We start from the raw sequence: 26,749 nt of genomic DNA, 5'->3' as shown, positions 1-26,749 counted from the left end.
ATTGGCAAATGCTACTCGGTATAAATACGCATACTTATCTGCAATAATTTTTATATCCGAAAATATTTAATAAAATATATTAAAGTTGTAATTATTTAATTTATTGTAGCGCAGATGTTATGAAATGTATTGATTCAGCTCGAAAAGGATTCAACACTTGGAGTACTATGTCCAGCGAGTCTAAAATGCAAATATTATCTAATTTTGCAAACACATTAGAATGTAATGGGTATGTTGAATCATCCTATAATATCTTATCTCTTACATAGATTTGTATCTGTTTATGTGTTTATTCTCTCTTGATATTCTATTTTATAATTTTCTTTTTCTTGTAGTGATTTTGTATTGGCCGATATAATATTAAAATGGATAAAAATGTCATATATTGCTGGAAATACAATAGATTGCTTTCAATCTGAAAGATTTGAAGTAATAAAAGCTCGTAAGCCACAAGGCACTATTATTCTTAAGGAGAAAGACGAGATCACTTTGTTTCGTGAATTAACACAAAGTTTAATTAGCGGCAATTCTGTCATTGTGATATGTAATCCAGATTTGTGTACTCTAGCACCATATTGTGACATGTTTAAAATATCTGGAATACCTCCAGGTGTTATAAATTTTTTATCAAGTCAAAATACAGAGGACATTCGATGTACTAATTTTGTAAATTCAACATCAGCTGAAGCATTTACTGGACTTACCGCAATGCAGTATATTATAATATCTCGTCAATAATTTTAATAAGATATACCACGTATGCTCTAATCACTCTAATGTCATGATAAATCTGCGAATAAATACAAACACAAATATAAACACATTCACATATTTATATATTATAATTTTGAAAGAACAATATCTCTTGTTATTGAGTTCTTCAATTAATTTTATAAAACAAAATTGATAGAATATTGAATACCTTTTCCCGCCAACTCTTATATACATAATAACAAATATCCTTTAATTCAGTGTTATATAAAAAAGATTGTGTGTTGTGATTGTTGGTTAAAAATATCAAAATTATAAATATATTGGTTAGATTAATATATTATGTAATTTATTTTGTTTTAATCTTCTGTTTTATATATATCTCCCAATTAGTAAATAAAATATAATATTAAGTACAATATATGTTACACATAGCTATAAAATATTATTAATCAATTAAAAAAAACATTAAATAAATTTACAAAATAAAAACATTAATCTCGATAGTCACGATAAATATGAATATCTATAGATACGATGCGATTTCTGATTTCTAAACCGGAAGTGAAAATCGTTAGATATATATATGTATAGAGAAGAAATTTCAAAAATTGTATTATTTTGTGTTTTAATATAAATAAAATATTTTGTGGATAGTGGAAAAAGGCGCACGCGTAAAAATTTAAATATAGATACAGAAAAATGAATATCTCTCTGTTATTTCTTAAGAAATTTTATATATAATAAGACAATTAAAAAGATAAAGCATATGTCTCTTTTCCTAATGCAAATTCTCATCGTTACATTTTCCTCTTTTCAATCTTTGTTCAATTTTTATTTTGATAATATTATGAGAATGTTTATTAATATAGTATTCAAACAATAATACTTCGCATATCATATATCACACTGTGATTATTTATTGTTGCTCTGTATCAAATATATATATATATTTTTTTTGCACAAATACAAGGTCGTCCTCATTTGTACCAAAATCTCTCGTAAACACATATATGTGTAATATTCTTTCTCTCTAATCTCGTTTTATAAAATATATTGTTTAAATCAAATTAATAATCATGCATGAGCGTGTGAAAATTATAAATAAATATTATACTAATCTAGAATATGATAAAAATAAAGAGAAAATAAACGTGAGTATGAATATTTAAATAATACTATTATATATATTACATACTAAAAAGGACAGTGTTACTTAATATATATTAATATTCAGAAGAGCGAAGAAACTTTATATATATATATATATATATATATATATATATATATATATATATATATATATTGTATAATGTTTATTACTATCTCTTTTACACATATTTTTAGGAAACACTGGAAAAAATATTCTTTTTATTTAAAGAATTAAATTTTAAGAAAACTGACAAAATGTCACACAGGTAAAATTAGTCATTTAAATCTAAACTGTAAATAATGTGTGATAAAAATGTTAAAATGTTACTTTAATTTTTGTCACATTTATATATCTAGATTTTTCATGTTTGTAGATTCTTTCGCACAGCATCACTAATAGAAAAGCATTTGAATCTTTTTAAGTCAATTTGTGAACATGTAGATATAATTACCTCTGTTCTTAATTATCTCTATCATTTTGGTGCAAGTTTTATGCTTGATTTAAGTTTTGGTATGCATTAATAATATATTGTATATCTTTGCAATTTTAATAATTATATCGATATTATATATGTTTTATTTGTGTGCATCCCTAGGATAATTTTATTTTATTTGTAAATAGCAATAACGCTAGAACAAATATATATATATATATATATATATATATAGGAAATTCTTTTAATCTTTATAGATGGATATAGGTCGCCAGTTATGTTAATAATGCTTACGATCTACAGTATGTGCATAGAAAGTACAATAGAGCTATTTTTGGAAACTGCCATTGTGTAATTATATTCTTTGTAAAAATTCTTATAATGTATTATATTATTTAATTAATTAATATAATTGATTATTATTATATTAAAATAATTATTAAAACTTATTATTATATTAAAATAATAATTGATTATTATTATTGATTAAAATTGATATCATCGATATTTTGTTATTTTTATATTTTTAGACCGCAAGACGAAATGGAGGTATATCAGAATTATAAAAATGTTTTACGTAAGGAAAATATTTATATAAGATATAATTTATAAATAAAAAATTAGATCTTCTTGCAATTAATCACTTTAATATTTGTGTAGTGCAGAATTTTGAAATGATACTTCTCGAAGATTCAGATTTGTATGCAGTTATTGAGTGTTTAAAGTTTAAAAGCGTTACGTCTGGATTACATAAAATTTGGGTCCAAGAATCAATAGTACAGACTTTTAAATGGCATTTTAAAAAATATTTTGAGCATTTGGACATTTCCATTCATATATTTAAATCGAAGGAAGAATTACTTACAGTCAGTCCATTTAAATGCCAGACAGATATAGTAAATGAAATGAATATAGTATCTATATGGTCGGAAGATGTTATAGCTGCAAAAAATTTAGCAGAATCTTTAAATGTATATCATTAAAATTATATTACATAATATGCCATTTTATAATATATATTTCCAAATTGTGCTATTAAAACAAAATGTTTCTTTTCGACAGCAACATATTCTATTTATAAATACACACATGGATTTTTGTCCTGGTATCATATTTCCATATATAGATTTAAATTTTAAATCGTTATATCAGTCTCTCAATTTATCTCAATTGGATAAACACACGCATACAAATCTAATAAATCCAATAAATCATAAAGGTTTAACATATAATCTGTTTTATAATGGCATGTGGCAAATACCTATTAAATATACATATTGGATACATAATAATATTTTATTAGCGAATGCAACTCGGTACAAATACAATAGTCTTATTTTGTATAATAATTTTCTAATTAAAATAGTTCAACAATATTAGATTCGAATTTGTAATCATTTAATTTATTGCAGTGAAGATATTATGAGGTGCTCTGCTTCAGCTACAGTTGGATTCACAACTTGGAATATTATGTCTAGTAAATCTAGAATGAAGATATTATCTAATTTTGCATCCACATTAGAATGCAATGGGTATGTTAAATCATTTTATAATATATCTTATTTCTCGTATACTTGTGTTTATTTTGTCTTATTCTTTTTTAATTATATCTTCTTTTAGTCAATTTCTGTTGGCTTCAACAGTATCAAACTGGATAAAGTTATCATATATTCGTGGAAGTCTAGCACAATGTTATCAAAATGAAAGATTTGAAGTAATAAAAACTCGTAAGCCACAAGGAACTGTTATTCTTATGGAAAAAGACGAAATTACTTTGTTTCGTGAATTAACACAAAGTTTAATTGTTGGCAATTCTGTCATCGTGATATGTAACCCAGATTTATGCACTCTTGCACCATATTGTGACATGTTTAAAATATCTGGAATACCTCCGGGTGTTGTAAATCTCTTGTCAAGCGAAAACACTGACTTTAGATATGATACCATTGATAATAATTCAACAGTAAATGCAATGTATGCTCTTACTATAGTCAAACATATTATAATTCCTCATAAATAATTTTACATAGTAACATATGATATGTGTTCTAATGTTTATGATGAATCTATGTGGATATATATTAAGTATAAACATGTTCGTATATTTATTTAAATATTATAATTATAAAAATACAATTTCTCTCTTTAATTAATTAATCTTTTAAAATAAAATTATAAAGTCAAATAACTTTTTCCACCAATTTCTATATTATGGCATTCTCTCTAATTTAATGCTGTAAGGATAATAAATCATGTTATATCTATTCATTATAAATATCAGATTGTGTTGATTATAAAGATGTCACAGTTATAAAAATGTTGATTAGATTAGCATTGTGTTTGTTGTTTTAATCCTATACTTCACATGTTACAATTAAAAATATCCAATTAAAATTTTCCATAATTGTAAATCAAATAGCTTTATTCGGAAATAATTAAACTTAATCTAACTGAAATTTCTAATTTTTCTATTTAAATATATATATATATATTTAAATTTATTATATATATTATTATATTTGATAAATGTAATATAAAACAAACATACTTATATTAAATTTAATCGATTCTTTCAGCTTTATTTAAACTTTACTACTATATATTCTTCTTTTCGTTTTTATCTCCATTTCCAAATCCGCGGCCTTTATCGAGATTCTGATAAACGTCGGAATGTGTCTCATTGATTATGTATCACCGCCTTCGCCATGTCCAGCAGCTTCCAATCTCAGAATCCTTAGATATGGGATTTATTTCACAGCCTTTCACGATTAAATTTCTCGCCGCTTGAACTTTCCCTGTCATTTCTTCTAAACGCGCGGACGCGATCTACGCAAAAGGATGATTAGGATTGATTTCTCTGATGGATTTCAACAATAATCTGGCTTTTTTTATATCACTATTGAAATAAGAAAAAATTATAAAAATGTTTATATAATCTTAAAATTAAATATGTAATAATCATACTTACATTATGTCACCGCCATAAGTAAGTATCATACTTTGCATATCCTTTTGGATCGATTACAGTTTGGCCCTCCACAGGATCGGAAACTTGATTTAGCTTGATGTTCATCGATGTATTTCTCGCTTATCCAATCTTTCCGAGGTCGAGATCCTTAAAGCCCGTATCAGACTACGCATTGAAAACTGAAGATTGAAGATTAAAGATTGAAATTTGACTAATCAGAAGAAAAGGAACTAAAATTTCTTTGTCCTGATTGATCGAATTTCAATCTTGAATTTTCAGTCTCAATCTTCAATGTATAATCTGATACGGACTTTATGCTCGTATCATGTGGCGTCTACAATAGAGATTTTAAGTCCTAAGCCTTAAAAAATTGACTAAGCACAGTCAAGTATGAGAAGAATACTCGACTGTGATTAGTCAATTTCTTAGCTTAGGGCTTAAAATCTTTATTGTAGACGCCGCTTTATCCTCGTATCAGACTATGCATTGAAAATTGAAGATTTGAATTTGACTAATCAAAATAAAAGGAACTAAAATTTCTTTGACCTAATTGGTCAAATTTCAGTCTTGAATCTCAATCTTCAAGATTGAAATTTGACCAGCCAGAATAAAGAAATTTTAGTCCTTTTCGTTCTGATTAGTCAAATTCCAATCTTTAATCTTTAATCTTCAATTTTCAATGTGTAGTCTGATACGGGTTTTTTAGGTATATCGGTGTAAACCACGTGTAAACTAGGCCATAGTGAAATTATAATTGTCACTAGATGTGTTATTAGTAACTTGTAGTGCGTATTATTTTAGTGTGGTATTACAATTAACTGCCGATTTAACTTTAAACTTGCATATTGATGCAAAAATCTGAATCGTGTGCATTTAATTATAAAGCTATCTGTCTTAATATAATATTTATTTAATTAATTGCAATTGCGTGCGTACGTAATAGAATTCAATCTAGTATTGAAGTGCTATCACTAAAAATAATAGCACTTAAGAAATTTATAATACAGATTATATATTGTATGGTGTGATATATAACGTGGTGTATATACGAGAGTATGTGTGTTATTTCATAAAAATAAAAAAAAATTGTGGAAGCACGTGAAAGGATAGTAAGCAAAACGAATTGTATAATATATATAGTTTTTAATTTTCTATAAAGTCTTTTCTGTGAACACTTTCGCGCGACATGAGTTTGATTACTGATAAAATCATGCGAATTTTGCGCAAATGTCATTCTGATAAAAATAATATAGAAAATGAATCGAAAGTGAGTGAGACGAAAAAATCACAAAAGAAAATCGGTAAAGAAAAGTTGGAGGAAATCAAAAGTAATGCAGAAAAATTACTTGCGGATGCACAATGCAATTATGTGGGAAGTATTGAGTATGCTAGTTTAAATAAAATGCTGGCAATTTGTAATTTAGAGGTAATTAAATCTTTAATTTAATCAGTGTTTATATATGTAATGAAATAAATAAAAATTGTTTTATAAAATATATATTTAAAACATATATATTTTTAAAAAATATTTTGCTATATATATTATGAAATATACACACAATAATTTACCTTAATAATAATCAAAATTATCTTACAATAATATTAATATCAGTTATACATGTATCTTTTTAGATTGGAAATGAAGTCACAGCCATTCATCATTTGGTTGAGTCACATGCAGTAATACTACGACAACATATTTTGAACAGATATCAGAAGTCTCAAATGTATGAATCTCTAACAGATAAATCTCAAATATATGGTTTGAAACCAACATATGTAAAGTTTGAAACAAAATTTACAGACAATAATGAATCATTAAAATCAAAGCTCTCAGAACTACCAAAAGGTATATACATTTTTTTTTTCTTTTTATTACAATATATTCCTATAGAAATTTGTTATATCTATATTCTGATTCTCTATATTCCACAGAGTGGTATATGATTCAGGTTACTGCCCAGTATGAATCTTCAAATGTATTGAGGCATGAAAAACATACGTCTACTGTAATGCACGCCATACATATTACAATATTGCCTACAGGGCTATTTGACATAGAACCTTTGTGCATAACTTTGCCAAAACCTGCAACAGAGGTATCTTATGATATCTGTAAAGAGATCAAGAAGTTATTGGGTAACTACACATATGAGTTACGAGCCACTTATGCAAATCCTAAGCAATATTGGATGATGCGTGTAGATCAGAATAACAAAATGAAGGTAGACTTGAATTTAAACTATTATGCTTCTTAAAGAAATTTAAGACGATTAATTACAGATAGCTATAGATGCATTGGAGAAGATATGGTTGCGTGAATGGAGAGTACTATTTATAGCTGATCCCATTGAAAATTTAGAAATTGTAGATGAAATGCATCAAATGTTGGATAAGTTGATATCAGATTTCAAACCTTTGTTAGTAATGTTTGATAGTTATTATTTAAAGCCTATTGCAATATATTATTTTTGTATTTTGAATCTTATTATTGTGCTGTTTTAGCATTGAAGTATCAAAGCGATGTAGATGGCTTCTGAGAAAGATATTCACGTGTTCATGTTTTCTCACGCATGAGGAAATAGCGCGTGCAGTGAAATTTCTGCTTCCTGACTGTGAAAAACTTGCAAATAACATTATTTTGTCTATTTATGGAAAGTTAGCATATGTACAAAAATTAGAAAGCGCAAAACGAAAGACGTTAGTTTTAATTATTGACGAGGTAAGCGTACATTGTTATTATGTTGAAAAATAATTATATACAAATCTATATAAATTTCTATTTTGTATGACAATTCACTTTATTTGTTCTTATTCTTAAGCATATGGATTATATAGCATTTGAAGCTATGGAAATTATTAAGAATCATCCTGTTACTCGTTTCCCTTCTCTACATGTGGCATACGCATTATTTAAAGAACATGAAGACACTATAGTAGAAGGTTGTAAAATAATTAAAGCCAAAAAAGATATGGGAATCTGTATGATCAATCCATCGGGCGATTTAAATAAAATGGAAAAACGCATAAAACTTTTTATGGACTTTTGGCTACCACAATGGAAAACTTACAACACAGAACCTAGCGAAGAAATTTTCGAGGACGCGCTAATAAATCATGATATTTTAATGTATAAAAATATTATTTTTCTATATATATCGGCAATTATAGATTATTCGTTTAATTGTATCTATTTTTTTTCCCTGTAGGTATACTGGTCATGGGAGTGGCATAGAATATTTACCCGGAGAAGATATTGAAAGAATGAGAGTGAGATCTACTGTTTTATTATTCGGATGTAGTAGTGTAAAATTATTTATGATAGGCGGAAGATATCCGCCTTTTGGTATTTCAAATCAATATTTAATAGCATGCAGGTAAAAAGGATATATATTGGTTATTTTTGCATCAAGTGTAAGAATTTTATTTAAATTAAAAAGAAATTGTATAAATTAATTTTATTTCCAGTCCTTGTCTTCTGGGTATGTTATGGGAAGTAACAGATGTTGATATTGATAAAATGACTGCACACTTTATGAGTAATTGGGTTCCTTCATCGTCTGAGAAATCGTGGACTGATGTAGACATAGATAGTTGGAGTTCTGGTACTTTAAGTTAGTATTATGAGATAAAAGTCACTTTTCATGTTTTTTCTTCAATATTTGATAATTTTTTATAATGAAATTTTTGTAGAATACACGAAGAAAACAGAAAAGAACAAAATGGAAATGGAGTCAGAAATGTTACGGGCAGTGGCAAAATCTAAGAATAAGTGCTGTCATTATACAACAGCAGCTGCAATAATAGTACGAGGCTTACCAATGAAAATAGTTTAAATTCTTTCTGATATTGCAGGTATAATGTTTTTGCGATATTTATATAAGTTAATTTCTTTTTCTACATCGTATACAAAAGCGTTGTGTTCAGAAGACAAAAGAATTTTATTGATCATTTATAAAGAAAAATCTGTATTTTTTTATGTTTTAACGAGAAGATATCTTAAAGCCATGCTGTATATAAAAATAATAACACATATAGAAAATATTGTACATTCAAGTGTTTTTAAAAATTGTTAAAAAAATTTCCTAACATACATATGTCTTGGCCAATTAGTATTGCCTTCAATGATTCGCGAATTTAAGTTATACTCTTTGGTCACATAATGATCTGTGGTTCTGGTACAGAAGTGGAAATGCTTTTATGTGGCAAAACTTGTCCACCATTAATATATAGTTCATCCTTCACAATAACATCTTCCCCTAGTACAGTTGTACCTTCCATTCGCACCCATCGTCCTACAACACTTCTCCATCCGACTATACATCTGTTTAAATTATATATATTGTTAATTACTTTGATATTAATATCATACATGTAAATCTTCGCACATATACATAATGTAATTAATACTTGCCCATCAAGCCATGCATGCTCTTTGATCACAGCTGCCTTAAGAATGGTGCTTCGTTTAATACAGCATCCATCAGCTAAAGTGACGCCAGGCCCAATTGTGACATTGGGACCAATTCTGCAATCCTTGCCAATTGTAGCTGTCGGATCTATTAAAACGTTCCCCACTATGCCCGGTCCAGAATAAAGCTGTTCAGGATGCTTTTGCCTTAACGAAGCAAGGTACATAGACATTCCTGAATAAAATTATAAATATCAGATATAAACGAACAAGTTAACTTGTGTACAAGTAATGTATAAATACCTGTAAGGAAGTCTTTAGGTTGTCCTACGTCCATCCAGAAGCCTGGCAATTCCATCGCGTACAATTCTCCATCCTGAGCCATGCTTGGAAAGACTTCCTTTTCAATGCTGGTAGGTTTCAATTCTATTCTGTTCAATACACTTGGATTTAAGATGTACATTCCTACATTTTATCGATATAATTAATTTTTTTATATTATGTAAATGTGCCTAATCTATAAGATTTTTCTACACGAGTTTTGATATTTCCATTATCGTACCTGCATTAATTTTATTAGATATAAACTCTTGCGGTTTTTCGATAAAACTCTCAATTTTTCCATCTTCTTTGTATACAACTACACCATACTTTGACGGCTCCTCTACTTTAGTGACAATTATAGTTCCCTCTTTACCATGATTCTCATGAAACTCGAGGAGCTGTTTAAAGGGAAAATCGCAAATAATATCAGAGTTCAAAACAAAGAATGGATCATCACTGGCACATAAATATTCACGCGCGAGCGCAAGCGGTCCAGCAGTACCCAATGGTTCCGGTTCGTGAGAGAAGATAAGTCTTACTCCCAATTTCTTTGCTTCATGAACCAATTCCTCTTCCATTTGCTGCGCTCGATAGGAGACAGCCAATATCACTTCCGTTACATTTGTTTGTACCTAAGAATGTTAAAAAAATATACTTGAAAATAATGAAAATTACTTCGACAAACTTTGGTAAATTAATCAATTGTCAAATGATAAATATTTATGTACCAGTGCTTCGATCTGATGTAGGAGCATCGGTTTATTTGCAAATTCGACAAGTGGCTTGGGTCTACTTAAAGTAAGAGGTCGCAATCTCGTCCCATAGCCACCTACAAGTATTAAAGCACGCATGGTTTGTAACTTTTTTCTCTTTTCATGCATCTCTAAAAATCCTGTAACAATTACAATAGAAAAAGAGAATAATCTGTGCTCTGATAATAAAAACTGTAATTAATTCATATTCCTATTATTAATATTGCATATTATATCACTTCTTATTAAATTACTTTATTATCTTTTTATTCATGTTTTTATTCCGCTTTACTGCAAATTAATATACGTTTATTTATTATTATTTCATTATATATATATATATATATATATATATATATATATATATATATATATATATATATATACATTACTAAATTGTTTAATATAGATACAATAGTATAACACAATCTGTTGCATTAGTGTATTATTATTTTTTATCGGATACATGTAATTTTACTTACGTGCAACGCACACCTTGTTAACGAAACAATACGGTATCTTTTTGCGATAACTATTGCCACGTAAGATACACTTGTAATAGATGTAAGCGCGCTACGTGTTTACGAGCATGTTCATGATTATGGTAGCGCATAGATCTTGTGTATATATATATATATTATATATATATATATATAATATGTATGTATGTATGTATGCGACAATTCGCGATATTTCACTATCAGTATAGACAAAAATAAATTGCTATACACAATCACAAACCTTATGTGTCCCTTTCACATAATGATTACAGATATTTGTTTCACGAATCTCTGTGGCTAATTAATTTTCTAGCAGTATCACTGGACGCCATGTTTCCACCTGATCGCCTGTCACCGCCACCGCACTGTCACTTGATATGACGGCATCGTACTTTTTGTCATCGGAGGTTAGATGACAAAAAGATTTTGTGTGAATATTTCCACTGTAAGATGGTTTATAAATTATCTATCTAAAGAGATTTCAAAAATATTTCTCCCACGTAATTATTAATATATGGTGTAATATAACCTTTTCAATTGTCCGTTAAGATGACGTAAACGTGACAAATGTTGCAAACAAAATATGATTTTATTTAACAATATATATTTACCTATAAGAGAGAAAGGAAATTTTTAAACACATTTTTTATTTCAGATACGTATATATTACAAAAGAAAAAAAAAAAAATTGTATTACTTTACAAGAGCGATAGTTTATTTAAATGTAAAATACATAAATTTATATACATAAGCGTTAAACGATCATTTCCAGTTCTCTGGCATAGTCTATAGCAAGCGTTGCCAATTCGGAGCTTGGGATAGGCTCCTCGGACTTTTTCTCATTGGTCGTGGTAAAGGAAAAATAACCGTCCTTGGACAGGTTCCAATTTTTCTTAGTGGCAAACGCCTTTATGTCTTTCTCCGTGTTTAAATTGAGCATTCTCGCAGCGTCCTGAATGGAGATCTTGTCATACGCGCTCTCCATACACGCGCCGATCTCATCACGAACAGTATTCAATAAAATATCTATGAAGAAATTGTAGGATGCGGCGGGCACGTTGCCCTTGGCCAGGAAAATTTTGTTGTACGAACCCTCCATCAAGTATTGCTCCAGGCTCAAAGGATGCCTTATGTAGACATTTGATTGTATCTGATCGGATGGCAGGAGTTCGAGCTCCGTGTGAAACTCAGCGACGCGATTTTGCGACAACAGAAACAGAAGATTCAGACCAAGAAGCTGATACTTGTACGCCGATTCCATCAAACCGGACTTGTAATCAAAATAATAGCATTTGAGCTGTGCCATGTATCGCTCGAAGGAAGGTATATCTTCGGCGGCGATACTCCATTGCGCTCCAATTTCCAATATATCTCCTGCGATAGGTATACAAATTAATAGGTATAAGAATTAATATTATATTTGATATACATACATATATATACAATATATATATATATATATATATATAAATTGTGAAAACTTGAACGATACATACTGGCAATGAGTAATTCATTTTGACTGGCCGTGCTGTTTGACGTCGGGAGAAACATCAGATGCGTGAGACCGATCTGCACAGGATACACATATAATTATCACAACTTTATACATACACATATCTAAAAACCGAAACGTCAAATATAATAACGGAATGATCATTGAAATTCGGAAAATAAAGTTAATGGGCAAACGATGACAATTCATTTCGACAGTCCGTAAATGTGATGAGGTTATGAGGAGATATTTTTGTCAGCGATTACATCGCTTGACGCTTCATGAATAAAATACCAATAGATTACCTTCAATTGATTGAGCAATTCGCTGCATTTCTTCAAATTACACGGAGTTCTTGTCCATTCGCGTTTTAAATTCTGATACAAGGAAACAACATCCTTGAGGGCTGCCATTTTTAATTTCGCCGTGGAACAATCAAATATCCGAGATGCATGATCCAAGAGAAGTAGAGTCCTATATAATCAGAGAAGCGACAATGGACGCGTTCAGAAAACACAACTGTTGAGCATCGTCTTGTCAACACTCGACGTTGATTTGTTGATTCTAGCAGTAAGAACCAATCACGTTCGATTGCTACTCAACGGTTGTAAACGCACCCAATGGCGTTCCGTTTGCTGATTGGCTGACCGCCACGAGCCCGTTCCACTTAACGATCGCAACGCTCACGTATCATTTCATCTTTGTTGTTCACCGAAAGTTAAACAAAGACAGATAATGCTCGCGAGCGTTGCGGTCGTTAAGTGAACGCGTCCTATGTTGGCGGTTAATTTGCACGTAGTGAATCCTACGTGCAAACTAATCGCAACCGGAGGAAAAAGTATATTTGTAATGTTATTTTGTAAAAAAAGACATTTTGAATACCCATACAGCACCGCAAGATTGCAATAATATTGCAGCAACATTTTTCTGCAAGATTGCAACATTGCAGAAACATTGCGAAATGTTGCTGCAACGTTGTTATGCAGTATATATTGCAGCAACAGTAAAATGTCCGCCTACAGAAATATTGCAATATAATATTGCAGCAACATAGCAATATAATATATATGCAATAATGCTTTATGTATATTTATCGATATAATATTCTTAACATATGAAAAAAATAATAAGAAATTAGGCCTATAAGAGTCAGGATCTAGCGTGTATATAGATTTTCTATATTATAATAATAACGAAATTATAAAATGTAAATTTTTCGGTACACATTCGACTTCCTTCAGTGACAGAGAATATCTAAGAGAAATAAGAAAAAATTCAATTTGCAATTGTGTAAATTCACAATTTCTTTGTATCCGAAATATTCAGATATCCGGATGCAAAAAGATTGTGGTGAATTTTTACGCATACGAGTTTTTTCATATCTCTCTTGTCTTTATATAATCTCAAAATTTATTTACTAAAATCTGAAGTATCTTGCATATTAGAAAATTATTATCAAATTTTTGATTTTATATAAGAATGGAAACTATTAAAAGAATTCTTAGTCCAATGTCTGAGCCCCTGTATTGGGGTCATATCATACGACTTAAATTAACAAAAATAGTTATTATATCTTTTTAATCTTACTAGCCGCTCTTTGTAAATTTTATATAATCATCGTGACTAAAAATTAAATGCGGAATAGATAGCGGAACATGCGCCGCATAGTGGTAAACGAATGAACTAGCGATTATTGAATACTTTTTTTATAATATTTTCGGAATGTTGCTGTAACATTGCTAAAGTTATATTGGAAAATAATGTCTTTGCAATTTTTCTGCAACATTAAACTGCAATATGCAATATTACAATGTTGCAGCAATGTTGTTGCAAGCTTCAGTGCTGTATGGGTATCTCTGAGACATTTTTAAGACATTTTAGATTACACATGGACAGCTGCGGGACCAACATGGCGATCATGGGAAGCATGGAGGGGATAAAGATGTCGCTTCTCTGATTATATAGGACTATATGTTCGCATATGAGAAATAAACATCTGCGCATGCGTGATTTAAGCTTGCTACACACGGTACGATTTTGCGTACTAGATCGCATGCGAGACATTTTGCTAGCAATTATAATAGCTATGCAACTTGAAATATTATGTGCTGCGTGTTGCTGTGCGTGCTAGCATGCTAGTTTTTGGTAATAGGTTCGGTGCTATATTTCACTATAGTTTTGTTGTTAGCTGCAAACGATACTACGACAAAACGCAAAAAATAAAAATAATAATAAATACAAAGATAAAAGTTATATATAATAATTATGTATTTTATTTATAATTATGGTGATATTAATTGAATATGTATATAATTAATTAAAAATGACAGATTTCCTAACCTAACAAAATTTAAAAAATTTTATTAATTTGTTGTTCTGCCTACATACTTTTCGGGGTCATGTATTTCGCAGGAGTTAACGGTCTAGTGTATATAAAAGTCTGTGGTCGGGATCCCCCATTCCTACAGTCGCGTGCAAAAGTACGCATGCGCGACAGCCGGTTTCTAATCCGAATACTGCTTCCTTTTCCCGTGACTGGATACAATGGCGTCCGGAGTAAGTGGTTTTCACGCGGCACTTCACCGGTCGACATCTGCATCATTACGCGCCGATGCCGGCGTTGGATTATTGTAAAATGAATCTTGATACGATGTATCATTTATTATATCGTGGATTTTTTTCTTTCAGACTTTATATACGTACCCGGAAAATTTCCGTGCCTACAAGGCCCTAATAGCGGCACAATTCTCCGGTACTCAAGTCAAAGTCGCCGAGGACTTCGTCTTTGGCGAGACCAATAAGACCGAGGCGTTTTTGAAGAAGTTTCCGCTGGGAAAGGTAAGCCGGATGGTCTCAATTTCGCTCCTCGGAAAAATCTCTGTTTGCAATACGGTTGATGATACGCTTTTCCTCTTGTTACGCACGATGAGAGAAGTTACAAAATACTCTTTTATTTTATGACTAGCTAAATTACACTATTTAAATAATGCTCGTTTGTTAAGTATATGTGTTGTTTTTACAATTGTCATATTTAAGGTTTTATATACAAACATTTGGGGCGATTCATATGGTATCACATTGACATGATTTTTCAATTAATCACATGTATAATAAAGAACTAGATTTATGAATGATATCAAGTAGAATAATATAGTAAATAATTTTTAATCTTACATAAAATAAATTATGCATAATTGCCCATATAATTCATATAATGAAGTATACTTGAATATCTGTATATTAAAATTCCATATGTCTATATAATATGCATATAATAGAATGCCATGTTAAGATCTTGTCTATATTGCCAATACTTGTAAAATAATATTTTCTTATGCTGCTCTCTCATTTACGTATATATTTACTATATGATCATGTAACCACATTAGAACAAATATATAATGCATTATTTTTATGCGTATTATAATTAGAGTAAAGGACTGTAAAGAAACTTTGCAATATAATAATATTGTTTCATAAAGAGGAAAAAGAAGATTTCATAATACGATTATATTCTCAAATATTATCTCAGTTATGTAAAATCTACAGGAGTTATTGTAGCAATTGGAAATATTATAATGTGTGCAATTTTCAAGGTTCCAGCATTTGAAACAAGCGATGGAAAATATATTACAGAAAGCAATGCGATTGCTTATTATGGTAAGATTCCTCTGAAAAAGAATTATTTTGATCTATTTATTTATTGCTTTCAATATATATTTGTTTTATATTTATAGTGGCTAATGAACAGCTGAGAGGAAAAACTGATATTGATCGCGCATTGATTATCCAATGGCTTGGCTTTGCCGATTCTGAAATTCTTCCTGCCAGTTGTGCTTGGGTATTTCCCCTACTTGGAATAATGCCATACCACAAACAGGTAATAATTGAATTTTTTTGGTTTTGCGTACATAGATATATGTATCCTCCTACAAAGGCAAAATTGGCGAAATTTTATAGCCATTCTTTGTAACTCAAAGAGGTAGATTAAATCTATGTGTATTGAATTTATATGCATATGCGTTTCATGCATATGCTTTTACAATATTCTATACATTCATAATGTCAAGTTTATTTTTATACAATTATATTAATTATCAAATATTGCTAAAAATTATCATAATAAAGTATTAATATAGCTAGTTAATTAAATTTATATAATTGCTTTTATATAGACTGTTGAGCATGCCAAGGAAGATATAAACAAAGCACTCACTGCTCTGAATTCGCATTTACTTACACGGACCTATTTAGTGGGAGAACGATTAACTCTGGCAGATATTTGCGTAGCTATGACATTGTTGCACTTGTATCAGTATATCCTTGAGCCAGAGCTGCGTAAGCCTTACTTGAATGTAAATCGATGGTTCCAAACAGTTATCTATCAACCTGAATCTATTGCTGTAATTGGTGCCTTCAAATTGGCGGATAAAACTATTGAGTATGATCCTAAGAAGTTTGCAGAAACTCAGGGAAAAGTTAGTATTTTATTAAAAAAATAATATATAAATAAAGAAAGAAGAAAAATTTAAACATTGCAAATTGTCTTTATTATTTTATTTAGAGTTCAAAAAAAGAAAAAAAAGAGAAAGAGTCTAAAAAGGATGCTAAAGAGACTAAGGAGCCGAAGGAATCCAAAGAGTCGAAGAAAGAGTCTAAAGGTGCAACGGATAAGGCAGCAGTAGAAGATGAAGCTGATGCAATAGACGAGGCGTTAGCTGCCGAGCCGAAAAAGAAAAATCCATTTGCTTCGATGTCTAAAAGCTCTTTCGACCTGGACGATTTTAAACGTTTTTACTCTAATGAAGACGAGTCTAAATCTATTCCTTACTTTTGGCAAAAATTTGATCCGGAAAATTATAGTATTTGGCTTGGTGAATATAAGTACAACAATGAGTTAACTAAAGTATGTAGATACTCTTTTTCACTAATATTCAAAAAGCATTGAATACCTTATCATTAACAAACGTTTCTTATTCATGCAGGTTTTTATGTCCTGTAATTTAATTAGTGGTATGTATCAACGGTTAGATTCAATGAGAAAGGGTGCATTTGCCAGTGCCTGTATATTTGGAGAGGACAATGACAATACAATTAGTGGCATTTGGATCTGGCGCGGACAGGACCTTGTTTTTACAGTAAGTGTTACACATTTGTATGAATATATAAGATATTTATGAATAAAATATATGTATATATATATTTTTGTTTGTTTGTTTGTTTTCTATAGCTAAGTCCAGATTGGCAAGTGGATTACGAATCTTATACTTGGACAAAACTGGACCCATCAAAGGAAGAAACAAAAGAATTGGTCAAGCAATATCTCAGTTGGATTGGTACAGACAAAGAAGGACGGAAATTTAATCAAGGAAAAATTTTCAAGTAAATGTTGCCATATGCATGAAATAAACCGAAGGAAATGATAAAATATCAAAAAAGTTTACATATGTCCTTCATAAAAATCCTAATAGAATAAGCTGATATTCAGAATCTCTCCTACATATGTTCCTTCCTTTTGATCTCCATATCAAATAAAATTTTTTTTGTATGTATATGTATATACATATCTTACAATATATTTTCTATAACTAAAAAAAAAAAAATATTTTTTAGTGGACAAATATTGTATACCTGAGTACACATTTGCAAAAGTTAATTTTTTATTTATTTCAACATAATTTTATTCGTTGTTTTGTATTCAAATCACTGGCATGCTTAATTTTATCCATATAATTTGAATTACTACAGAATATCTCGTAATATATTTACATAAAACAAAAGATATCGAACCTCTTCAGTAGGAAAAAAATGTATCATATTAATATATACAGTACATGTAAAAAAAAAAAGAGAGAGAAAACAGATATTTTGAGCTCTATGTTAAGTTTATGAAAAATGTAACAATTTTATGGGAAAAATGTTATATACATATTATATATGTGTATTTGTCGCAGTTAATAATGACTTATTTGTGTAACATTGTGTGAGATTATATTTATGTAGGCATTTATATATATATATATATATATATATATACATAATCATTCGATTTAATGAAAAATTTTCTAATGTGCGACATACATGTATTACATATTTATAACATTTTGACATATGCGGATAATTTTTTTGATATTGCGATGCAGTATATTTTCACAGAAATAAATATGATGTTAAAGTACTAAAAAATAAATATCCCTATTTTGTCAACAACTAAAAAAAATGTATGTATTAGAGAACGAAAAATATAGAATATTTTTTTGTTATTTAAATAAAAAGTTATACATATGGCATATTGATATTGGATAATTTTGGTTGACAGAATATTAGAGAACGACAAATGTATTTTATAACAAAGATTTATTGTTTATTACATATTTACATATGTTATAACAATTTATTATGGAGATATCGTTTTCTGGTGATTTTTAGAATCCTTTTATGTTCATCCAGTCTTTAATGCGATTAACCCAATCACCCTTAAATTTAATTACACCAGCAAATTCATGTATCTGGCTAGGAGGTGCTCGTCCTTTACATTTCTTCAAGTATTCTTTAATGTCACGATCCAATGTCCATATATCTCCTTGAATTTTACTAAGCTTTGTAGTTATTTTTATTCCTCTGTTCGATCTATTCATATACACAGGCTGCATATAATTTCTAGTACGTTCTATGAAATAGGAATAATCCGTGGGTGATGCTGTTAAAATAAAAATCACTTTATAGAGATATAAAAGGAGATTTAAACGTATGTAATTTTATGTAAAAAGATGTAATATTTTAATGAAATTAATTAAATTTATTATTACTTACCACATGGAGGTTTATAACCAGATGGTAGTTCAACATCTCCAGTGGGTGGTTTAGGTACAATTTTATATCTAAGCACACGCTCTACATATTTCCATTCATCTGGATCCTTTGTAATTTTATATTTGGTGTAATTCGAAGGTTTAGTATATGTAGGGGATGATTTGTAGCTGCTCCATCTCCGTTGAATCTGAAAAATAAAGATTATTTGTATTAAGTTGCGCGCACATACGTTGTTGCAAGTTTAATTTTAATAATCAACTTTTTTATATATTAAATAAACAACTCGTGCAACTTATTAATATCAAGATAATATATAAAAAGTTTATTATCAATATCAGTGGAATTTTTAAAGATTACGAGCTTTTATTTTTAACGCATAAAGGAATATTGAATATCAATAATATTTTAACCAGTAATTTTAATACGTAATATTAACATCCAAGTATAACGAATAACTGTGAGAGCGTATATAAGAGAAAACAATAATAACGAATAATAGGTAAAAAAATTGTTGAAATTATAATTACAATTTATATGCAATTATACATAGTAAATCTCATTCTCTCTTTTGTTTCTCTAAATTTTCAAATATATACATCCGCAGAAAAACTCGTTGTATATGGACAATATATATTTGTAGGTTAATAAAACATCTTTCAGCTGCAATTTTTTTTTTTTTTTTGCGGATATTAATCGAATCGCGAGTAAAATTTTACTCGTCATTAAATTGTAAGCCAGATTAACAAGTCGCATTGCACAGGAGCATCGTATACATATATAGGTACGCTGAAAATGAATAATCGCGCTTAATCGAACAATTGTAAAGCTTATTCGTTCCCTCGCCGAGGAATTTCGCGCGTACCTGAGGAACTACGGGCGCCACGTGACTCGTCGTCCACGAGGATTTGAGGATCGTCGCGAGGTTGCCGCGTGCGAGAATGCGAAGGGCGGCCATTTTGGGGACTCGGGTAAATATAAGGGTCGCCGTCCGCCATTGATGCGCGCCGTACGAGACGGTCGCGTCTTCCCTCTCGCGTTCTCGTCTCGCGGTTAGAGACCACCGGACCCGATCTACCTATCGCGAGGATCCTCGTATCGCGTATCCGTCTAACTCGCGCGTCATTCGCCGCGACGTTCGTTTTCGCTCGCTCGCCCGCGAGTCTCGGGCGCGCTAGAAATAACATCGCCGCCGACGACGACGACGACGACGACGACGAGGACAGGCAATTCCGATAGGTAGGTGAACGCGTCCGCGCGCTCGCTACGAGGAGCTAAGATCCGCGCTCTCGTAACGCGAGGTCAAGTTAGCGCGCACGTACCGTAGCTATAGGAGCTATAGATTATGGACGAGGTGCGGTGAGGTGAACGAGGCCCGATAGAGAAAGCCGCTATCTCGCGTCGCGGGTTCTCTTTCTTTCTTTCTTTCTTTTTTCCGGACTCGCGCCATCCCATTTCGACCCGGACGGGGGTGCAGTCCGGCGAAGTGACGCGCCTTCGGCGCGGCGTTATCGCGAACGGACTATGCTCCTGGCTGAAGCCGCGCGCCACGGCCGTCAGGTGGCGACAGTCGGAAAACAGTGGGACGGCGTATAGACACCCTGCCAACGGGACTGTCTCTTTCACGGGGATCGTCGTCCGCGATTATTTCACGCGATCACCACGGACCTAGGGCAGGATCTTCGGTCCCCGAGGTGAGTACTGTCGCACGGCTTGTCCGCGGGGGGAGGGCCCGCGTACGCCCGTCATCGGGGCGTCGCGGGATCGCCCCCGAAAATCCGAGCCGCGCGCCCGACCTTTTGTTTATTCGTGGGCGATTTTTTCGCCACGACTTGTCGCGACGATTTCGACGCCTTCCGCCGCGATCCCGGTCGGATTTCCCGAACGGGCAGTTAACGTGTGGCACGCGCTCTCTCGCGGTCGCGAAATCGTCGCGATCGGTCCCGCGGGTGATGAGATATCGCGCGAAATATTTCAGTCCGCGCGACTCGAGACGGGAGAGACCGAGAGCGCGCAGCTAAGCTAGCTAAGCTAGCTAGCTAGCTACCTACCTAACGAGCGAGGCGCTCCGCGCATCCGTGTGTTAACGCAAAGTTTGTCACGTAATTTTTCTGGCCGCCAGGGCCGCATCTATCAAATCCGCTGTCCTGTCCGTTTCGATCGGATCGGAAATATATCGTGCGCTTTTAGTCGAAGCTCGACCCCGCGTTTTATTTCTCACCCGTTCCCATCCCTCCCTTCCTCCTTCTCTCTCCCCCCCCCCCTTCCATCCTTTCTTCCCCTGTCCTCCTTTCGTCGAGGAAACATGTTTGCGTCTCGATTGCACCTTGTTAACTCGTAACGAAATACACGTCGGAGTCCACGTGCTCCATAGCGCATTCTTCTCAAAGTTTTGACTCGTCGTATTATTTTCAGTTGGGTTTTTTTTTTTTTTAGATTATTATTTATACAAACATACGCAATATATTTTTACGATTATTATACATTGGAACTTAAAAAAAAAATTTTAGCTGTTTTCTTTCACCGACTTTTTTTAAGTATTTTTGAATTAAATTAGATAAACGTTGAAAATTGTTTACTTAATGTAATTTATAAAATAATTTTTATAATATTGTTGACGAAAAGAATAGTTGTAAATTATTTTGTAAATTTTGATAGAGGGAGAATGGTCTTTTTTATTTTTTTTTTTTCTAGAAAATATAAATGATATTGCAGGAGCCCAATGTGGGTGGAAGTGAGATGGCATCCAGGGAAAAGAAACCCTTAGCGCCTTCCAAATCAAAACAGAAGGCGAGTAATGACTCTGGCTTGCCATCCAATGAGGTCAAGAATAAGAAAGGCAAGTCATTGCCGAATATAAAGCAGCAGCAACTTGCGCAAGAGATTTTTGATACGGTAGCAACAGGTAGTCAGCTCTCTGTTAAAGTAGAGGCAAGCTTGCCACGCAGGAATGCCCTTAAAACTCTGAAACGCAAACAGAACTTAAGAGCAGCCAAGGCAAATCTCATTAAGTCCAAGGTTACCAAGAAAGTGACGAACAAAAATATACACAGGATAGCTTCTGACGTTAAGAAGGGTGTTAAGACGAAAAGAGTTAAGCAATCGGAGGAATCAACTGTTAAGACAGTCGAGGTCGCTTCTAAATTCTCGGAAAATCAGATAAACAATAGAGACAACGAAGGCAAAGGAACTGAAATATCAAGTAAAAGTGCCAAGAACAATCTCAGGACCAAGAAAATCAAATCTGACATTCAGAACAAAGAAGAGGCCAGTGCTACATCTAGCGTTAAAATTAGTCCAAAACTTGGCAGAAAGGGAAAAAGGGCAGAAAGTCCTGATTCTTTGTCCAAGAGTGCCAAACCAGCAAAGTTAACAAACTTGAAGAAAAATAATACCAAGGACAATCTCATCAAAGTTGTAGAGGATAATAGAGATTTGCAAAAGAGTGCAAAGAACCGAAAGAGCAGTGGCAAGGAATCAGATTGCGGTAGCATAAAAAGCAATTCCAGCATTGAAAAATTTCCAAAGACAGTTTTGGATGACAAGAATTCTATTGATCTTACTATAGACGAAGTTATTGCTTCTTCGATGTTGAGTGACTCTGAAACTGAAAATCAACAAAGCGTTATAGAGAAGACTGAAGGAAAAGTGACAAGGAGTAAGAAGATGTTGGTGGATGAAAATATTGTCTGCGACATTGAAATAAAGAAAGAGCCTGACACTGATGACATGAAAGTTACATCGGATGGAGAATATATAGAGACGGATCAAGGATTCCACTTCCAGAATGCCATTCAATTGAGAAAGAGATCGAAAGTCGGCTATATCGAACAAATGTCTCAAAGAAGCTTGAGAAATGGAAAACAACGACAATTGTCAGATTCAGGAAACTCCGCAGATAATGATTCTAAAAAACGTCATACATTAAACTTGGAGGGGATTAATATCTCGGATAATTTGATAGAACATATCTCGGACTGTAATACAAATATGGATTCTTGCTTTTCGGATCCCAATTGTAATGAATCTCAGACTACTATGGCATCAAGCAAAGAGGAGATTTGTTTGAAGGATGAAGTGTACAAGAGTTTTGAGGAGGAAACTGATATTGGATTGGAAATCGAGAATAATAATAATAGTGATCGTATTGATAGAACAAGTGAAACGGGTCCGACATTACGTTCTAAAACTAAAGCTAAAACTATAGAAAACGAAGCAACAAAAGATGACAATGTTAAAATTGAAGACACACGAATAACGCCCAAAAGTGCGGAAGCACAAGAAGATTCAAAGAAACTTAATAATTTAGATCAATCGAGAAAGGACAATATTTTAGCCAAATTTACAGATAAATCGAAAGGTCGTAGGAGTAGTTTAAATATAGATATGAAAAAGACAGTTAATTCCTTTTACAGTACAGATAAATCGGATGGTAATTCAAAATCGCAAATAGATCAAATGATTGAGAACATTAAATTAAATATTGCGAAGTCCATCGAGAGCAAGATATTTGGTCCAGAGAAGAGTTTTGGATTAAGTAAAAACTTCGATGTGCCCAAAATCGAAGAGATTGTCGCGCCACTCAGTACAGAATCCCAGAAAATGGGATTAGAGGACAACACCGACGAAGACAGGTCCACTGTTACGAAAAATGAGATCACGTCAGATAGTTCGGAAAATTCAGTACCAAAAGTGGCCGATACTGCCAAAGAGATTGAAGAGAAACTAGTCAAGTCTGATATTGGGGAAGCAGAGACGCATTCGCAGAACATCCAGGAGAACAGGGCCTCCGATAGTGACAGAATTAATAATGTACATAATATTTGTGAATCTACGTGTAATATAAGTAATAATAATAATAATGCTGCATCTTACAACAATATGGATGAATCAGAAATCGAGAACGTTGGTTGTAGTACAGCTGGCAGTGCCTCGGTCAATTTCGGTGATGATGAATCGAAGACATTGGACGAGAATAAGAAGATCGCTACGAGAAAGTCTTCGAGGATCAGTGATAAAAGTTCAGAATTCGTCAGTAATTCCGAAGCGAGAAAATCGAACAGGACACCGAGTAAAGCAATCTCGAGATTGGAAGATATTCCAGCGGAACATGTACAAAGACCTACAAGTGAGGGCACGATTTCGGAAGACACAGTATCCCATCAGCTTTCAGATGATAATGCTGCAACTGCGCTAGTACCTGCATCCCCTCGGCAAGAAGAAGAGAGACTTACAGAAAAGCATACAGAAGCGAAAGAATCAGAGACTTCTCTAAACAATTCGGAAGAATCAGAAACGTTGGAAAGTATATCTCGCGAGGTAGAGAGATTAGTAGCGGGAGACCAATCTGCCAAGTTATCATTACCAAATGCTACAAATGATACATCACTAAGCAAAGAAATAATTTGCGATATAATGATATCGGATAAGGAATCAGGTATCGAGTGTGTAAATAAACAAGAAGCATCTGCTTGTTGCGACGATAGTTCTATGCCGTTAGAATCAGCTGCCAATACTATAAACGAGATACCGCGCGAGAGCCATGCGGATGGCAAGCTTGCCGATGCAATCGAGATATTGCAAGAGAACGATGTTTCCTGCAAAACAGCGCAAAGCACGAAGCATTCTAAAACAAATAACGTATCGACCACCGCAAACTGTGATTCAAATAGCGAATGTAGCTCTGTAAATTCTGTGCCTGTACGCACCTGCACTCCCGTTCTTCGGCAGAACGATGAAATCGAGGATCGAGGTAACGACTGTAAAGAACTTTCCAACGATTTAACATCAAATTTGGGCAAAAATATTTCGGAGCAAAATTCGGAATCTAACGAAACAGATTCAAGCAATAAATCATCAGACAATAAAGATCCCGAGGAACAGAAACATGCCAAACAGAAAAAGAGAAGAGTGTTACGAACTCGCGATAAGCAGAAGAGACAACAAGTCGCATCTCGCGGTCGAGAGTACATTGATGACGTAAAAGTCAAGACGGAGGAAACTGTAGTGGAAAATGTTCAAAAGATGCAAAATTCCAATCTACAGAGTGATGCCGATGAGGCGCCGCAAGGTTCATCAGTATTGGACAGGACTGTCGTTTCCGAAGGTTCTCAGAAAATTGAAGATACAGGTGATTCACTCAATAGCAATGAATCAGACGACGTCCTCGAATCTCACTCCCGTACCCGTCGCAGTAGAGATATGAAGAAACGCAAGGAGGAACCGCCGTTGTCCAACAACTCCAAGACCAAGCGCGTTAAGCGAGATTCACGAAAGTCCGATCAGCAGAATAAAGAGGAGACTTTGCTGGACAACGAAGTCGCCAAGATCAACGAGAACAATAGATCTTTCTTGAACAAGTACGCCGGTGCCGAACGTACGGACAGCTTTCGTGAATTTTTCGCGGAGCAAGACGGACTTGACAAGAAGGGACCTAGTGTGCGCAGCAAATCGGAAAACGACTTAACGATTGTTGGCGCAAAGAGCTGCAAAAGCGGGGAACGGCAACTCTCGCGAAATCTGTCCGAGAATCACGTGTCGAAGCAGATGACTGACAACATAGATATTCTGGAAAATGAATGTAAGAGTCCCAAGATGCCGGAGCTCGTACAGAAGGATTCCGATGAGACTTCTACATCTGGCGAGTCGTCCAATAGCGATATGCCAAAGATTTTGGAAACACCTGAAGATAAAGAAAGAAAAGAGTCGATCTTGCGAACGTTGGGGCTAGAATCCCTGGAAGAAGCCGCGAAGAGATTGCAAAATCAGCAAAAAATTAAAAAGGAGCAGTCATCGGGCACTTTGAAGACGATCTTCAAGATAAAGGACAAAGATAAGGACAAACGGGGATCGCGATCTCCATTAAAGATGATCCTCAAACAACAGGGACGCGGGGACGGAGAGGGGGACTTACCCGAGTTCTACACCATTCAAAAGGAGGTAAGACAGACAGCGATTTCGCATGCTTCTTGATCGAATCTAATTCATTCACTCAATAAATGTTTTTCATATCGTTTCCATTTTTTTATCTCCATAATTTTTATCTTCGCGTTTAATTTAAACCGCTATGATATAAAATTATCGATCAATCATGGCAAATGAAAGAGATTTCTAATATGCAATCTATTGTCACTTTTTAGAGATTTATATCCTTGATTTCGTAACACGCGCTCGTTGTTAGTTTGTACGTCGCGTA

At 32.9% G+C, this 26,749-nt stretch overlaps 7 protein-coding genes and 1 long non-coding RNA gene across 15 annotated transcripts in view; 4 read left to right on the top strand and 4 right to left on the bottom strand.

Annotated features, from left to right (window-relative positions):
• Positions 1–2,840: 2,840 nt before the first annotated feature.
• On the top strand, positions 2,841–4,317 carry LOC138938945 (uncharacterized). Its single transcript, XM_070306365.1, has 4 exons — positions 2,841–2,846; positions 3,450–3,613; positions 3,710–3,829; positions 3,918–4,317. Exons 1-4 carry the CDS (start codon positions 2,841–2,843, stop codon positions 4,315–4,317), a joined length of 690 nt encoding a protein of 229 aa, XP_070162466.1.
• A 199-nt stretch (positions 4,318–4,516) lies between these two features.
• On the bottom strand, positions 4,517–5,521 carry LOC138938683 (uncharacterized). The gene is made up of 3 exons (XR_011447746.1): positions 5,266–5,521; positions 4,846–5,123; positions 4,517–4,531 (listed from the first exon to the last, which is right to left on the bottom strand). It is a non-coding gene; the product is annotated as an uncharacterized lncRNA (long non-coding RNA).
• Positions 5,522–6,375: 854 nt separating this feature from the next.
• Sse (extra spindle pole bodies like 1, separase) lies at positions 6,376–9,253 on the top strand. The gene is made up of 9 exons (XM_070305888.1): positions 6,376–6,691; positions 6,898–7,114; positions 7,201–7,490; positions 7,549–7,685; positions 7,771–7,987; positions 8,088–8,395; positions 8,475–8,642; positions 8,734–8,879; positions 8,959–9,253. Exons 1-9 carry the CDS (start codon positions 6,452–6,454, stop codon positions 9,099–9,101), a joined length of 1,866 nt encoding a protein of 621 aa, XP_070161989.1. The 5' UTR covers positions 6,376–6,451; the 3' UTR covers positions 9,102–9,253.
• Positions 9,201–11,706, bottom strand: Gmppb (GDP-mannose pyrophosphorylase B). 2 transcript variants are annotated; one of them, XM_070305890.1, is made up of 6 exons: positions 11,235–11,366; positions 10,729–10,892; positions 10,239–10,632; positions 9,980–10,141; positions 9,680–9,911; positions 9,201–9,589 (listed from the first exon to the last, which is right to left on the bottom strand). In XM_070305890.1, the coding sequence occupies exons 2-6, from the start codon at positions 10,879–10,881 to the stop codon at positions 9,421–9,423; spliced, it is 1,110 nt and encodes a 369-aa protein (XP_070161991.1). In that variant the 5' UTR covers positions 10,882–10,892; positions 11,235–11,366; the 3' UTR covers positions 9,201–9,420. The 2 variants fall into 2 exon arrangements, with proteins under 2 accessions (XP_070161991.1, XP_070161990.1); XM_070305889.1 differs by lacking the exon at positions 11,235–11,366 and adding an exon at positions 11,494–11,706 and having other exon boundaries at positions 9,202–9,589.
• Positions 11,707–11,900: 194 nt separating this feature from the next.
• On the bottom strand, positions 11,901–13,165 carry Rpn12 (regulatory particle non-ATPase 12). Its single transcript, XM_070305891.1, has 3 exons — positions 13,050–13,165; positions 12,749–12,821; positions 11,901–12,626 (listed from the first exon to the last, which is right to left on the bottom strand). The coding sequence occupies exons 1-3, from the start codon at positions 13,155–13,157 to the stop codon at positions 12,007–12,009; spliced, it is 801 nt and encodes a 266-aa protein (XP_070161992.1). The 5' UTR covers positions 13,158–13,165; the 3' UTR covers positions 11,901–12,006.
• Positions 13,166–15,200: 2,035 nt separating this feature from the next.
• Positions 15,201–18,733, top strand: Eef1gamma (elongation factor 1-gamma). The gene is made up of 8 exons (XM_070306678.1): positions 15,201–15,300; positions 15,433–15,582; positions 16,341–16,404; positions 16,482–16,624; positions 16,920–17,222; positions 17,309–17,650; positions 17,730–17,882; positions 17,975–18,733. The coding sequence occupies exons 1-8, from the start codon at positions 15,289–15,291 to the stop codon at positions 18,128–18,130; spliced, it is 1,323 nt and encodes a 440-aa protein (XP_070162779.1). The 5' UTR covers positions 15,201–15,288; the 3' UTR covers positions 18,131–18,733.
• A 349-nt stretch (positions 18,734–19,082) lies between these two features.
• Mrpl49 (mitochondrial ribosomal protein L49) lies at positions 19,083–21,059 on the bottom strand. The gene is made up of 3 exons (XM_070306689.1): positions 20,420–21,059; positions 19,558–19,744; positions 19,083–19,444 (listed from the first exon to the last, which is right to left on the bottom strand). Exons 1-3 carry the CDS (start codon positions 20,510–20,512, stop codon positions 19,170–19,172), a joined length of 555 nt encoding a protein of 184 aa, XP_070162790.1. The 5' UTR covers positions 20,513–21,059; the 3' UTR covers positions 19,083–19,169.
• Positions 20,389–26,749, top strand: part of East (enhanced adult sensory threshold) — a 131,095-nt gene continuing 124,734 nt past the window's right edge. For 5 of the 7 annotated variants that reach the window (XR_011447794.1, XM_070306674.1, XM_070306672.1 and 2 more), the window contains exons 1-2: positions 20,389–21,248; positions 22,249–26,493. Coding sequence is in view for 6 of the 7 variants with exons in the window: in XM_070306674.1 (XP_070162775.1) it covers positions 22,258–26,493 (4,236 nt within the window). In the remaining variant the exon portion in view is untranslated. The remainder of the gene's footprint in view (positions 21,249–22,248; positions 26,494–26,749) is intronic. The other 2 variants (XM_070306671.1, XM_070306675.1) reach the window with 2 other exon arrangements.

Source organism: Polyergus mexicanus, unplaced genomic scaffold (assembly GCF_030449975.1).
Source record: "Polyergus mexicanus isolate NDT 795.1 unplaced genomic scaffold, iyPolMexi1.0 SCAF_13, whole genome shotgun sequence".
NCBI classification, from domain to species: domain Eukaryota; kingdom Metazoa; phylum Arthropoda; class Insecta; order Hymenoptera; family Formicidae; genus Polyergus; species Polyergus mexicanus.
The sequence above is the reverse complement of the archived record's forward strand: the minus strand, read 5'-3'. Positions and strand labels throughout refer to the sequence as shown.

Excerpts from the sequence above, each read along its gene's own strand:
- LOC138938945 (XM_070306365.1), top strand. Across the intron at positions 3,614-3,709 it reads TTATTAGCGAATGCAACTCG|TGAAGATATTATGAGGTGCT; the intron begins GTACAAATACAA and ends AATTTATTGCAG. Across the intron at positions 3,830-3,917 it reads TCCACATTAGAATGCAATGG|TCAATTTCTGTTGGCTTCAA; the intron begins GTATGTTAAATC and ends ATCTTCTTTTAG.
- Sse (XM_070305888.1), top strand. The coding sequence starts at position 6,452 with ATGAGTTTGATTACTGATAAAATCATGCGAATTTTGCGCAAATGTCAT. Across the intron at positions 7,988-8,087 it reads TAGTTTTAATTATTGACGAG|CATATGGATTATATAGCATT; the intron begins GTAAGCGTACAT and ends CTTATTCTTAAG. Across the intron at positions 8,396-8,474 it reads ATAAATCATGATATTTTAAT|GTATACTGGTCATGGGAGTG; the intron begins GTATAAAAATAT and ends TTTTCCCTGTAG.
- Gmppb (XM_070305889.1), bottom strand. The coding sequence starts at position 10,881 with ATGCATGAAAAGAGAAAAAAGTTACAAACCATGCGTGCTTTAATACTT. Across the intron at positions 10,142-10,238 it reads ATCTAATAAAATTAATGCAG|GAATGTACATCTTAAATCCA; the intron begins GTACGATAATGG and ends GATAAAATGTAG. Across the intron at positions 9,912-9,979 it reads ACCTAAAGACTTCCTTACAG|GAATGTCTATGTACCTTGCT; the intron begins GTATTTATACAT and ends AATTTTATTCAG.
- Rpn12 (XM_070305891.1), bottom strand. The coding sequence starts at position 13,157 with ATGGCAGCCCTCAAGGATGTTGTTTCCTTGTATCAGAATTTAAAACGC. Across the intron at positions 12,822-13,049 it reads AATTGCTCAATCAATTGAAG|ATCGGTCTCACGCATCTGAT; the intron begins GTAATCTATTGG and ends TATCCTGTGCAG. Across the intron at positions 12,627-12,748 it reads AAATGAATTACTCATTGCCA|GAGATATATTGGAAATTGGA; the intron begins GTATGTATCGTT and ends TACCTATCGCAG.
- Eef1gamma (XM_070306678.1), top strand. Across the intron at positions 17,223-17,308 it reads TTGCAGAAACTCAGGGAAAA|AGTTCAAAAAAAGAAAAAAA; the intron begins GTTAGTATTTTA and ends TATTTTATTTAG. Across the intron at positions 17,651-17,729 it reads ACAACAATGAGTTAACTAAA|GTTTTTATGTCCTGTAATTT; the intron begins GTATGTAGATAC and ends TTATTCATGCAG.
- Mrpl49 (XM_070306689.1), bottom strand. The coding sequence starts at position 20,512 with ATGGCCGCCCTTCGCATTCTCGCACGCGGCAACCTCGCGACGATCCTC. Across the intron at positions 19,745-20,419 it reads TGGCGCCCGTAGTTCCTCAG|ATTCAACGGAGATGGAGCAG; the intron begins GTACGCGCGAAA and ends TTTATTTTTCAG. Across the intron at positions 19,445-19,557 it reads TGGTTATAAACCTCCATGTG|CATCACCCACGGATTATTCC; the intron begins GTAAGTAATAAT and ends TTATTTTAACAG.